The sequence below is a fragment of the Rhea pennata genome, chromosome 13 (genome assembly GCF_028389875.1).
Source record: "Rhea pennata isolate bPtePen1 chromosome 13, bPtePen1.pri, whole genome shotgun sequence".
Classification (NCBI taxonomy): domain Eukaryota; kingdom Metazoa; phylum Chordata; class Aves; order Rheiformes; family Rheidae; genus Rhea; species Rhea pennata.
In genome coordinates this window covers 18,758,255-18,771,912 of record NC_084675.1, presented here as the reverse complement: position 1 = coordinate 18,771,912, position 13,658 = coordinate 18,758,255, and the positions used below count along the sequence as shown (strand labels likewise).

Here is a 13,658-nt window from a genome sequence, read left to right as displayed (position 1 = left end):
GAAAATTAGCACCCAAATTTGGCACCAGTAAAATCTGTATTCAGCTGAACTCCTGAAAAAGTTAAAAAATGAAAATACTCTGTTCACTCTTAATATAATTTAAAATATAGCTTTAAAGGCAGAAGTCAGCATACTTTGATTTCAATGTTTTTATTGATAAATCTTTTTAAATGGCAAGATATGACTTTTCTTCTATTTGACTAAATTTAAATGGCTTTATGAACTCTGTGGTTTACTAGAATTATTACAAAAAAAATGTAGGGCATTTTTGGAAAAAGCTAGCTCCTGCACTGATACATTAGCATAATAAACTGTTAACAGAAACTTAAAAAGTTGCTTGAGATTCAAACTAAAAGTATGGATTCAACTCCTGCCTTCCTTGGTTCCTTTGGTGGAATGTCATGAAAATCCTAAAGACCCAAACACAAGCAGCTTTATGGGAGAAACTATACTGAAACAAATACAAAATTCTCACAAACCTTTATGAAAACATACCAATACATTTTTGACACATTAGTTTTCAAAAATCTCTCAGTAGATTGCATTTCAATATGATGCTGTTTTCTTACCACTTTTCTAAATCTCCTCATACATAAGATAAGGCTAAAGAATGTTTTAAATCTTCATTTAAGCTCATTAAATCATGTTTGTAGCAGGAGAAATAAAACCATACAGTTACTATTCTGTATTCTCTTTTAATATCATAATCTTTCCCCAGTAAGGCCCTTAACCCAGAATGGCAATTAACACAAATGAATCTCTGTCCACCTGGACATTCAATCAGTGGGGCTCCGAATGAGGATCCAGCATCTTCCTGGAGCCAAGTTTGCTTAAGCAGGATTAGGCAAACAGGATGCCCTATGATACTTCTTTCTGTGCTTCCAGATCTGATCCTGTGGACACGAGAGCCGCCACTCTTGGCCTCCAGCACCCCAAGAGGATTTGTCTGCACCCCTGGTTCAGCCTAGAAAATTCTGCAAACGTCTACAGCCTCTCTCCCCTCCCCCCAGCCCCGAAATTAGTTCTCCAAATCTTTTTTTTTTTTTTTTTTTTTGGGCAGTAACTTTGGTTATAATAACAAAACGTAGCAAGCTTGCAGTGCAAAACGCTCTGGAACGCCTGTGGCACTACCGGACACTAGTGACTGACATCCCTTACACCTAGACGTGCGCTGACATCTGTAAGAAAATGAAAGGTTTCCCTAAATGCGGCTAGTAAAATAGAAAATATAAATCATTTATATCTATCTGTAAACAGAATTCAAAAATATCTTCTGGTGACTTACAAAGAAGCAATCGGAGAGAAGGACTGCGCAGGGCCGAAGACCCCAGCGAGGGCGGCGGCGCTCCAGGGCAGCCGCCTCGCCCTCGGGCCGAGAGAGGCCGCGGCGCCGGGGCCGGCCAGCCGGCTCCAGCGCCGGGAGGACGGGCGGCGGCGGGGGACCGGGCCGCCCGCCCTCGGCGCCCGCCCTTTCCACGGGGATCAGCGCGGGCGGGTGTGGGGAGAGGGGGAGGGGGAGAAGCGTCGCCTCAGGGGGCTCCTCAGGAGGCGCGAGACCCCCCGCCGCGCCAACGGCCGCCGCCAACGGCCGCCGCGAGCCGCCGCCAACGGCTCAGATGAAGTGGATCCAGGCGGTGCTGTCGGGGTCCCCCGGGAGGCAGGCGGCGGCGGCGCGGGGCCGGCTCCGCAGCCGGTAGTTCGCCCCCTCGTTGTTGTCCCAGTACTCGGCGCCGGCGACGCGGTAGCGCACGGCGAACTCGAGCGAGGCCTCGGCGGCGGCGGCGGCGCCCAGCGGCAGGTGGAAGGAGAAGCGGTCGGTGAGGCCGTCCGCCGGCCCCGAGGGCTGGTAGGCGGCCGGCACCTCGGCGCAGCTCGCCCAGCGGTTCAGCGTGTAGCGCACCGACACGGCCTTCTCGTAAGCCAGGTTGAGGACGCGCACGGCGCCGCGCAGCCCCGCCGGCTCGGCGCGCACCCACTCCAGCCTCACCTTGTGCTGCCGCACCCGCTCCGCGAAGCCGGGGCTGGCGCCGGGCTGCGGCGGGAAGAGCGGCTCCAGCGTCGGCGTCGGCGGCCCGAACAGCACCGGCTCCAGGTCGCCCAGCGCCGGCGGCTTCCTGGTCTTGAGGAGGTCGGCGGGGCGCGGCGGCGGCGCGGGCGGCGGCACCCGCGGCAGGTCGGCCTCGCAGAAGTGGCGCACCGAGGTGAGCTCCAAGCCGAGGGAATCCGCGAAGCGCACGGTCTTGCGGCGCGACGGGCTCTGCTGCAGCGCCGGGCGCAGGCTGCGGTCGCCGGGCGTGGGCAGCGACTTGGCGCGGCGGCGCTGCGTGGGGCTGGGGGGCACGGCGGGCAGCGTGGGCTCGCGGCCGCGCGGCGGCTTCTCGCCCGCCGCCTCCCGCACCACGGGCGGGGGGGGCGCCTCGCCGTCGGGGCTGCAGCCCCCCTTGCACTGCTCGGCCAGGCTGCCATAGAGGCAGGCGCTGCAGCTGAAGTTGCGCGGCAGGTAGAGCCGAGGCGGAGGCGTGGGCACGGAGGTGTGCAGCGAGCCGGCCTTATCCATGGGGGGCAAGCGGGCCGCGGGCGAGAAGCCGCCGCGCGCTGCGGTCTAGCGGCCGCCCGGCGGGCTCGGGCTCGGGCTCTGCCTGCTGCCCGCAGCCCGCCGCCGCCACCCCGCCTGGCCCGGGGGTTGCCGAGCGCTGCCGCGGGCCGCCGCGGGCATGTGCAGCCGGCAGCGGCGGGACCCGACGCGCCGCGGGGCTGAGCCGCTCCGGCTCCCTGCTGACGTGCCGAAGCCGGGCAGGAAAATACGCCGCGAGTCATGCTTCCTCCCCCATCGCTCCGGCCTCCCCCACCCACCCCGCCGCGGCAGCGGCGGCCTGGCCACCTTCGCTATTTATACCTCGCTCCGGCTGCCAGCGCCCCCTCCCTCCGCTGCGGCCCCCCGCCCTGTTGCCCGAATATCGCTGTTCCTCCGCTCCTCTCCTCCTCCTCCTCCTCCTCCTTCTCTTTCTCCTCCTCCTCCTCCTCTCTGTATTCTGGGTCTTTCCTCGAGGATCTCATCCAGAAAGAGGAGGCGGGAGGGATTCCCCAGTGGAAGCATTAAAACTCATTGCGGCGCTCTTCCTCGTCCGGTCCGTTACAGAAATAGCTGCTAAAAGGAAGAAGCAAAGCCGGGCTCTGGAAGATTAAACAGGCCGATAAGAAACAGCTGGCTTGCAAGTTGGATCTCGCAGTGTACATTTAAAGGAAGAAATCCAGCTAATCTGCTATAATGCGTTTACAGTACATCTGCTGAATAAAATACACTTGCCACAGTCTTGCTACAGATTTCCATTTGTAGTAAGAACAGTACCAGTCTAAATAGAGAGGACTGATTATAAAACATGAACAGTACTTGTTCTTTTCAGAAGATAATTTAATAGTTACCAAGCAATATTGTAATGAATTATACTTTAATGAAAACCAGACTCTAGTGCAGGCAGTTCAAGGAGCTAAAATAGTATTTTAGAAAGCCGCTTCATTCTAGACTGTCGGTAATCTGGTACTCATTTTTAATTAGTAAATTGCATTAAAAGCAGTGATCCTGCCATGAAATAAAGACTCTATTTGAACTGTTTTGACATATGGTTCTGGTTTAACTTCTTAACAGGAGCCTCTAATCCTCCATCATTTTTTTACCTGCAGCACTTGGTGTTCCTTAGAAAGGCTAGGCAGTGGAAATGTGGCTGATGAGATTAATGATGGGACAAGTAAACCTGATAAGGACAAAGCTCGCGCTTTTCTTTTTTTCTTTTTTTTTTAAGCCGCTAAAACACAGGGAAGAGCTTTCCATTGTCTCACATGAGAACTAACAGCTTTAAGTCCTTTCTTAGTAAGTAAGAAAATAGTTCATAGGTTACAAATCTTTTTCATTACAGATGTCTGATAAGTGGGGAATCAAAAAATATGCTCGACCGTGTTAAATCTGACACTATGATACTTCCCAATGATTTGTCATGTCACTGGCTTAAATTCACAGGATGATCATAGTTTTTGAAAAAATTAATAACCCCAAGGATTATATCTGACTTCATTACCACAATATCTTAAAATTGTCTTACCTGCCCTTTAGTGCACTCTGAAGGAAAGATTCACTAGGCCTCTTTCCCTTTCCTCCTTTCAAAAAATGAATATTTCAAGAAAACAACATAAAACTCATCTTTGGTTTTCATCTACTCATTTTTATTTAAGGGGGAAATCAGACCAAGCCCAAATAATTGTTGAAAGAGGATTTAAGGGTACAACCTTAAAAATATTTTAGTAATTTCTATCTCTCATAATGAAAATTTTCTAAGGAATGAACTCTGTTTTTGGCTAATGTTAGTTAATTTCTCTTGAAAAACACAAAACAGTAAGAACATTATTATTTATATTAACATGATAAAATCATTGATTTTTTTGAACTATTGTTAAATTATCAGAACTAATAAGCTAAATGGGTTTAAATCAGATTTCACATACAAAAGGTTTTCAGTCACTTTTTGAGATGCCTTTGTAGTAAGGCAATACACACTGAGGACATAATTGTTGGGGGCCATTTAAACTTCTGCTGTACTTTACACAATAGGGATGTCTTAGTAGCATTCAGCTTCCCCTATTCTGGTAATTTTAGTTGCCTAACTTCTTCTTGTCTTAAACTTGTGTAATACTCTTGCTTTTTGGCATTTTCAAGCCTCCTGTTGCTCCCTACAGCCTTGGTAATGTTTCACTGGGCAAAAAATGCCACACTCCTCCTTTCTTCTCTGTGACCAATGTAGTTCATGTAACAGAGATGGAAATACAGAATCCTTCTTTTTAACCTTTTGCTCACTCACCAAGGGTGAAGCTGTGGGGATTCTTACCCACCTCTTTCACTTCTGAAGATGTCCTTATGACTAGGCTTGTCTTCCTTCCTTTTTTCTCGCATCTAATGAATTTAAGAAAGACATGGTAAATGAAACAGTTTCAAACACTTAAATTTAACAAATATATACACAAGCATTCCCTCAAATAGCCTGCAGTCTTGTGTATCCTTCTATAATGTGGAAACTGTGGTATGAATTCATAATGGGAAGCATCAGACATCTTCATTTATAACAGGACACTCTTTCAGTTTTGTCTGCTATAACACAGTGAATTCTTACATGCTTAGGGCTAGGCAATCACTCCCAACATACAGGAACTATGATCTAGTACATGCACCAGTAGACATCCATACCTCCCCATCTGTCTTTGTTTAGTTCACGGAATAATGAACATTTAAGTTTGAAAGTCTCATATTGTCTGTTCTTTTACTGTGCTATATTAAGAACAATACCCGAAGCTCTTTGCTGAATTACGCTGTCAAGAACAAGCTGATTATGAAATCATTAATTCTGACTCTGCCCCTTTAAAGAAATACCCAGTATTCTTGTACTGGGAAATAGTATCTTTGTGACAAAATGATTTTGAAGTTTCATCAGGAATAGACCAGTCATAACATAAACAGATTGCTAGTAAAATGTGCAGGGTATTGTACAAAGATCTAACTCTCTGTTGCTTCTGCTTGATCACTGAGAATATACATTCCTATTATTTCCACCTTTCATTAGTGTTGGCATAACAGTAATAAATTTAAAAATTGATACTAATTTTTTAATATTTCATGCTATGGTATCCTTTTTAGAACTCATTTTATACAGTGTTGCTCTATTATAGTGTAAGAAGAGTTGGAGGTTTTACATTACAAATAGTCTTTATAAGTTAGACAAGTGGCAGTCAGACATTTGATTCCTATAGATTCCTCTCTTGTCTGCAGATTTAAATAGCATGTTGTATAATAAAAGTTTGTCCTAATACCATTGTTCTAATAATTTTTCTAGGGCAGTCTCTACATCTTTCAGCTGACATCAAAAATATTAAGGACAATCTCATATTCTGCCTATGCAGCACTGAGTGAATCTGACATTTTTTGCAGTGCCAGACTGCATTTAAAATCAGTCTGAGCTCTCAGAATGTCCAACTAACTAAACAGAGATATCTTGTTCCCTCTTTAGTTAGGAGTTATTTGTAAAGATAAATACAAGACTGATCCAAATAACTGAAAGCAATTAAATCTTCCGTTGTATTTACCAATTGCCTTGAATTCAGGTAATACAGGAGAAAGCAGATGCCAGTGCCAGGAGCATCAGGCAGAAAGATGATGGAACCATAATGGAGAAGGAGGAGTGTCTGAGTGCAGGGGCTTATCCAAAGCAGCCACTGTCACATGTCCACTTTAATTTTCCAGAACAGGTTTATTTTTAGTAATGAGAGTTGTAGAAAGATAAAATGGATGTAAAGGCAAAGTGCATTACAATTACATCAGCTTTTGAGATGAAGTTGTGACTCAGTATGTGAATTCAGAAGGTCAACTCCTATTTTCATTTACATCTGTGCAGCTCTTCTGAAGCTGATGAACTACGTGGGTGTTAGACTAGAATACAGGCCATGAGTTTAATAATCCTATGTGACTACATGCATCGACACTAGCATTTTATATTGACAGTTTGTAAGCCTTGAATGAGATGCTTGTTCTGTGTGCATGTATTTTTAAATACCTTTCCACACTGTTTCAGATTGCTCAGTAGTTCAGATTTTATGAATTTTGCTTAAGGAGAAATCTCAGAGAAGTACCAGATCAGAATTAGGTAATGTAACTCCCTGAGGTATACATATACAACAAAAAGGAATGTTCTGTTAAAGAACAATGGTATCTGTCCTGTGCATCAAATATTATCTTCACTTACCAGGATATACAGTCTTTATCTATTACAATTCAAGTTGTGTGATTCAGAGTTGTACTAAGGACCTGTGATCTCAGACAAAAACTAGTGACAGTCAGCTGAACAGAGATGTAATAGTTTGGAGAGCTGCTTTGTGGTTGATTTGTGGGTTTTTGGTTTTGTTGTTGTTGGGTTTTTTTCATTTTTTAAAATCACGACCCAAATAAGCCCACAGTGTTAACAACAAAACACAATTTTAAAAGTTTACTTCAGTTCATGATCTTGTGAATCTGTCTTACTGTATGTCTTGATACACAATTTTATTAGTTAAGTATTAACCATCTAGACTCAGAGTGACCTAAGACTAGTAACAGCACTATGGTGGAGAAAAAAAAATGATACAGCTCATTTTGTATAGAAGATCATAAAGAGTCTTCTATTTAAAGTCTTTTTCTCATCAAATAGCTCCACTGCTTTTAAAAGAATTGCTTGTTTTTAATAAAGCTAGCAGGACTGGGGCTGCTTCAGCTCTAAAACTTTCAACACTGTTTTTATGCAAACATCTTGATTAACGCACTTGAGGATATCCCAGAATCCCATCTTTTAGTGAGAGTGTTCTTGACTCGGTCTTTGGGCCGTGTTATAGAATAACCACGGGACTGTTTTTATCAACTGCAAGTAGTCTCATTAGTGCCAGTTAGCGATCTTAGAAATAAAAATATGCTCACTGTACACATACTTTTCATATTCATATTTTCTGTATTTAAAGATGTATTGCTCAGGCAGCAGTTCATGCTAAGAGACAGTTTAGATTGCTTATATTGTCAGAGCCATTTCCGTCTCCTCATTTTGTACTTGTTCATCTTTCTCTTCTTTTTTCCTTCATTTTCCTACGGTCACTACACGCCCATTCTTCTCATACCCTCTTCTCTCTTTCCCTCCTTAAACCGTACGGGCTCTCTCCCTGCCCCGGGCCCGTCCTCCCTCAGTTTCCTTTCCGACCGCCCAGCTCCGCCGCCCTCCCCGCCGCCGCTCCCAGCCGGCCCTTCCGGCGCCGCCCGGCGCAGGGCTTCTGCGTCCCTCGCGCGGGCGCGGGCCCCCACAGCCGCGCGGGCCCGCGGCACAACCGCGGCAGCTCCTCCCGGCCAAGCGGCCGCCGCCGCCCCTCACGGCCAGGCGTCCCCGGCGGCTCTCGAGGCCGCGCGCGGGGCGGAGCTGAGCGGCGGCGCCATGATGGCGGCGCCGCGCGCTCCCCCCGCCCCCCGCGCGCGCGCTCACTTCCGGCCGGCCCCGGCCCCGCCCCCCGCGCGCGTTGCCCCGGTAACCGTGGGACGCGGGAGTGGGGGGGGCGCCGTCGCCCTAGGGGCCGGCGGGCGGTTCCGCCGCGGCGTCGCCCGCCATGAGCCCCGCCGAGCGGGGACCCGCGGCGCCCTGCGGCGGCGGCGAGCGGCGGCCGGTGCGCGCCCTGCGCCGCCTCAGCGAGCGCGCCGCCGCCGAGGAGGCCCGGGCTGCGGCGGCGGCGCCCGGCGGCGGCGGCGGCTGGGCGGAGGCCGTAAGTGGCGGCCGCTCCGCGGCCTTGCCCCGCCCCCGGCTCCGCTGCGGCCGCCCGGCTCCGCGCGCTGCGGCGCGCCCTGCTCGCCCCCGCTCGCGGGTCAGGCGCCCGCCGGCAGCCCCCGGGGGTGGCGGGACCGGAGAGGACCCCTGCCTCGCCGTGCGCGCCCCTCCACACGCCCTGCCCCGCTGGCGCGGCTGCTCGGGGGCAGCGGCGGTGACGCGCCCGGCCTTGCCGGGCAGGCTGCGCTGCACGAGACGAGCATCGTTTTACCTGTGCCACAAAGGTCCCGGCCTTTTTCTCTGTGCAGTAGAGAGACCGCATTACTTTGGAATTTGTCTTTATAGATTTGGGGATTATTTTCATACTCAGTTTTATACCCACGGTGAAGAAAAGATGCATAAACTTCTCCAAGACATTGCAGGAGTGGACAGTGTTCACCTGTCACAAACAAATGCACAAGGGGTTAGATTAGTCTGTTCTCAAATTCTCGGGATAAAACTGAAATTTCTTCGGGAGGAAATACAAAATACTGCAAAGTACTACAGTATTACCAAATGGGACTAGTGAGGATTAGAGTTACTTGTTAATTTAGACTTGATAGGAAACTTGAATGGTATATTCAGAGTGGCAGGAGTGTTCAGGTACATCAGCAAAGACTATCTTCTCCTTTTTATGTTTACAGTGCTTTATGTTATTTTACATTTAACATGTTTCTCTATTACCAGGTGCAAGGTTGGGGTAAAACTGCTCCATTTGCCTGCTTTCAGCTGCAAAAACAAGCCAAGAAATCAAAGGCAAATGAAACCATCAACAACTGCCTGTTTTGCTCAGACATGTTGCAATCTATTGACAACAGCTTAAGCCAAGAAGTCAAGACTAGAAGAAATCAGTCAAAATATGATGGCAAGTTAAGTGTAGATGCAATAGTTGAATCAACTTCAGAAAAGGAAGAGATTTCAACCTGTTCTAGTAAGTCTAACTGTTATCCTACAGCAGACGGCATTAAAACAGAAATATATCACAGCAAGTTACACTCTACTCAAACATCCCAAGGTGAAAAGAAGAGCGTGCCAATAAAGGAATACTGTATGTGGAACCCAGAAGATGTGAAAAATCCAGAAGCTTTGAGGTGTAAAGAGATGAAACCCCAGGGGCTTAATATGCTCAATCCAAATGGCTCTGGATCTTTGACTTCAAAGTCTTTACTACTATTTCCACCTGTGAAAGATGCCACTCCCAATGGTACTTCAGACACTGCTTGGAAGAATAAGACCATTATCTCTCAGAAAATGCTCAATGGTACTTCAGTTGAGATTGCTTCCTATAATCAGGATGCTAAAGCTGCAGAACAGAAGGGTAAAAAAGGAACTGATGTCATCAATGATCAAGCAAAGAAAAAAATAGAACTTCACAAACCATCATTATTTGTGCCAAGCCACACGGAAGTCTCAATCCTGCAAGAAGATCCTGAGCAGTCACACTGGCATTGTGCTCTTGCAGCAAACAAAAATATTGCAACCATTTCTAATCATACGGCTTTGGAAAAGAACGCTCATCCTGCCTGTAAGCAGCTTCCACATACAGAAGGAATACAACACACAAAACATTATGATATCCAAAGCTCTTTAACCAACAATGTCAGGAACAGATATGTTGGGGTCAAGCAAGAGAAAGAAGAAAAAATACAGGAGGTCCCACCACTTTCTGGACTATTACCTTCCTTAATGGCCAGCCATGTTGCGAGAACTACACTGCCATCTAGACTGACCTAACATTTTTATGTTGTAGTTTCGTGCCTTTTGTTTGCTTGCTTGCTGTACAGTGAAGGAAAAAAAAAAAAAAAAGATTTCCTCGTGAGCAATCTGGAGATATGTAGCTTCTGTAGATGCTATTAATAGCATTATAAGCTGCTGAATGCCAATTACTTTCATGTAGGTTTAGTTTCTTCTTGGTCATTAGATAGCCCATTAGAGCCTTAAATAGATTATTCTGGGGATGAACTGCAACCTCTTCGTTCAGTTGCAGTCTGAATAACTAGTGTAGTCTAGCATGGTATTTAGGTATTTGATCCCACTAAGCACTGGAGCAATGCCTAACTTTAAGAACATTCTTAAATCCATGCCTACTCAACAAGGTATTTAAGAATATTCTTACCTTAAGCAGTGTCTAAATCCTATTGAACTTCACATGCTTTTGCATACGTTCTTTGCTATTTTTGTACCTGAAAGAGAAATAACCTGGAAAGCAAACAGTAGTGGGACTGGAAGTTATTTACAATTATTTGTTCTCACTAGTTTTAAATAGACTTATTTTCTAATCCTGGTAATGTTTTATTTGGTTGTTTCTGCTTAATAGGCATGTAGACCTTGTTTCATCTCATAGCAAATAGTGGGATTTCTAGATCAAATTCTGTTTTGTTTTTGTGTTAAACATAACAGCTATTATTTGATCTACAAATCAAAGTAAAGTAACAGTCTTTCCATACACAGACAGATGCAACTGCAACTTACCCTTTCCCTCTTCTGATGCCCTGATGGAAATTTGGAAGTAATAGGGAAAGATAATACCAGTCCAAGACTCCCAATAGCGTAACGTTTTTACTTTAAACCAGAGCTTTAGATTCAGGAATTCATTGTCTTTTCAGATTTAATTCTTTATTAATAAATACATGCATAAAAGTAAAGTTTTCAGCATTTTTCTGGCATCAATTTATTAACCATTTATTCATCTTCAGGTATCTGTATGTCAGAGTTAAAGAACAATCACCTTCTGGAGGCATAGTGTAAGTTTTTTTTAAAAAGTTGTTATTTCGAATGGCTGATTATATATTTATTCCTTTAAAAAAAAGAGAAGGATGATAGGGCTTCATCTCTTCTCCCACTACTGGAGTGCAGTGACCTCTAGAGAAGCATGTAGGAGCTGTGTAAAAGTGTTAAATAATGGTTCCAGTAGTTTGCATTGTGTCTTAATACAAATTTTACTGAAAATTGCTTAGGATATCTGGAAGTCTTCTGGAATACTTAAGTTATGTTGCAAGTCTTCTCTGCACATACTGTGGCATATCAGCTTGAGGAGCAGAATCTTGCACTGGAGGTTAGACCAGGGCTACCATTTTTCTGGTGGTAAATTCTATTTTTCTAGATACAGTATCTCTGTATTGGAGAGAAGAGTGCCACTTACTGCCCAGCTAACAAAATAAACACCGATGACAGAAAAAGCTCACAAGTGCTCCTAAAACTATCGTCTTTCATCTGTATTTCTTTGCTTTTCTTGAAGAACAAAAGTTGAGTGTTTCAGTGTGAAATTAGATTTTTTTTGTATCTGTCCGTTACTCTGTTCCAAGTCAAGAGAGAGAATGCACAATTCTAAATTCCAAACTTTGTCCAAACATATAATGAGATTATCCCACAAAAGGGAAACAGAACATCACTTGATTCACACCTTGACAGTGTAGTGGAACATTGTTCCTCAATGCTCTTTGTCAGTGATTTGTTTTTTCCCAGTGTTTTTATCCAGCTAGTAGCAACACCCTTTTCCGCAGTGACATCCTCTAATATGCAATCTTCTTCCCTTCTTTATTCCTTTCCTTCTACCTCACTCTTCCCCCTGTCCTTGTCCACCCTGTGCTTTGGATATAAGATACATACTCCACAAGAGAAGGATCCTTCACAAATAGCCCCAGAATAAGTATCCAGGTGCGTATGTACTTATTTCCAGTCTCCAGTCCACTAGGTAGAAAATTTAGATGTAGATGTGCCCATGAGATCGGCAACAATTTCTATAGCCTGGAAGGAGGAAAGGTGGTGTCTTCCATTCAAACAACTGAAAATATTGCTGCTTCAGTGTGAAAACTGAAAATGAACTGCTTTATCACCTAAAAGCAAGCAAAGCCAAACACGTTCATTATAGTTACAAGTTGCAGCCATTGCAGACAGACAGTACTTCTTTAAGACAACAGGAAAAAAAATCGGAATTCACAGGGAAAACCATAAACTTTATTTCCATCTTTTTCAGTGTTTTATACCAGATAAATCTTTTTCCTACATTTTTTTTTAATTTGTCAAATCTGTTTTGATTAGAAGGAAGACGACTTTTTCTACAAACTAATACAAGATGATATTTCCAAGTCATATTTCTAGATTATTGCTACAAGACCTGTGAAATAGGACTCTTCAGTGTAATTTCATGAGCATGTGTGAAAATGGCTGTAAATTGCAAATTTGTAACTTCTCCAAAGAGCTGAAAAATATTCACAGAGGATATGGAAAAAAAAAATCATTTTAACTCTTTTGGTCAGATAAGGAATGTGAAAATCTATGCTGAGATCATTAATGCACTTGCTTAGGGTATAAGTGATTGTTTTTTTACTGTTGGAAAAATCTACTAATACTTAACATAGACCAATTAAACTTTGTATTTCAGGTAAAAAAAATGCGGACAGAGATGCTCCTTTAATCTGCTGTCAGGACAAAATAAGTCCAAAAAATACTGCAGACAAAATTGTTACTTAAATACTCATATAAACATGGTTCCAGCAGCTCATGGAGACTTGGCCCCATCAACCAAGTTTACAAGAGATCAATTAAAAACTAATTGCAAGATAGTTTCCAGCAATTCTGCAAGAAATAGTGTTTCTGTTGTGCTCCCTTGACAAATGGCTTTAAAGAAGAAAAGGATAAGGGCAAATTACATTCTGCTTACAGTTCATGCGACAAAAGTAAGAATTTTCCAAGAAAGGGGTACAATAAAAGGCAACCTGAAAAGCTGACATCTAAAGGCCTAGAATATAAAGACTGAATTCACAACACTTCAGTCATCATAATCCTAATGAAGATATGTGACCTTGAAGACATTGGTTCTACCACAGGAAATAAGAGCTGCTTGTTTATATTTAGATTCTTCTTTTGAGAATGAAGGCAATAAATTTAAATGCTACAGCAGCTAAAAGTGCTTCCTGTATTCCAGGTGCCAGAACAAAGCAAGCAAAAAGGGAATTGTTGACAACACTGTAATAATATAGTGATGGAACACCCAAAACTTAGATCAACACCCTCCTTTTCCCCTTTGTTTTAGGTCCAAACTTCCAGAGGACTCATTCCACAGGACTCACTGTCACTGGCAGCAAATCCCCGAGCCAGACAGAAAATCTGCCTCATCTTTAATTCCATTGCTTTGATAGACAATCTGTTTGCCAGCATGCAATTTCTTTAAGAGAAGGAAATCCAGTATCTACACACAAACCAGTCAGAAATGGTTTCATTGCCAACAGAAGTAACAGTCAATTATTAGAAACTCTCAAAAAGGTAGTTTAAAAAACACACAAGGCTTTGCTGATGTTTAAACAG

General features: G+C 44.6%; 2 protein-coding genes across 3 annotated transcripts; one reads left to right on the top strand and one right to left on the bottom strand.

The window, feature by feature from the left end:
- Positions 1-1,481: 1,481 nt before the first annotated feature.
- Positions 1,482-2,566, bottom strand: LOC134145997 (protein phosphatase 1 regulatory subunit 3E-like). The gene has a single exon (XM_062586087.1). It carries the CDS (start codon positions 2,555-2,557, stop codon positions 1,613-1,615), a length of 945 nt encoding a protein of 314 aa, XP_062442071.1. The 5' UTR covers positions 2,558-2,566; the 3' UTR covers positions 1,482-1,612.
- Positions 1,521-12,399, top strand: LOC134145998 (uncharacterized). 2 transcript variants are annotated; one of them, XM_062586090.1, is made up of 3 exons: positions 1,521-1,846; positions 1,925-2,201; positions 9,039-12,399. In XM_062586090.1, the coding sequence occupies exon 3, from the start codon at positions 9,147-9,149 to the stop codon at positions 10,083-10,085; it is 939 nt and encodes a 312-aa protein (XP_062442074.1). In that variant the 5' UTR covers positions 1,521-1,846; positions 1,925-2,201; positions 9,039-9,146; the 3' UTR covers positions 10,086-12,399. The 2 variants fall into 2 exon arrangements, with proteins under 2 accessions (XP_062442074.1, XP_062442075.1); XM_062586091.1 differs by lacking the exons at positions 1,521-1,846; positions 1,925-2,201 and adding an exon at positions 8,479-8,596.
- Positions 12,400-13,658: the final 1,259 nt, after the last annotated feature.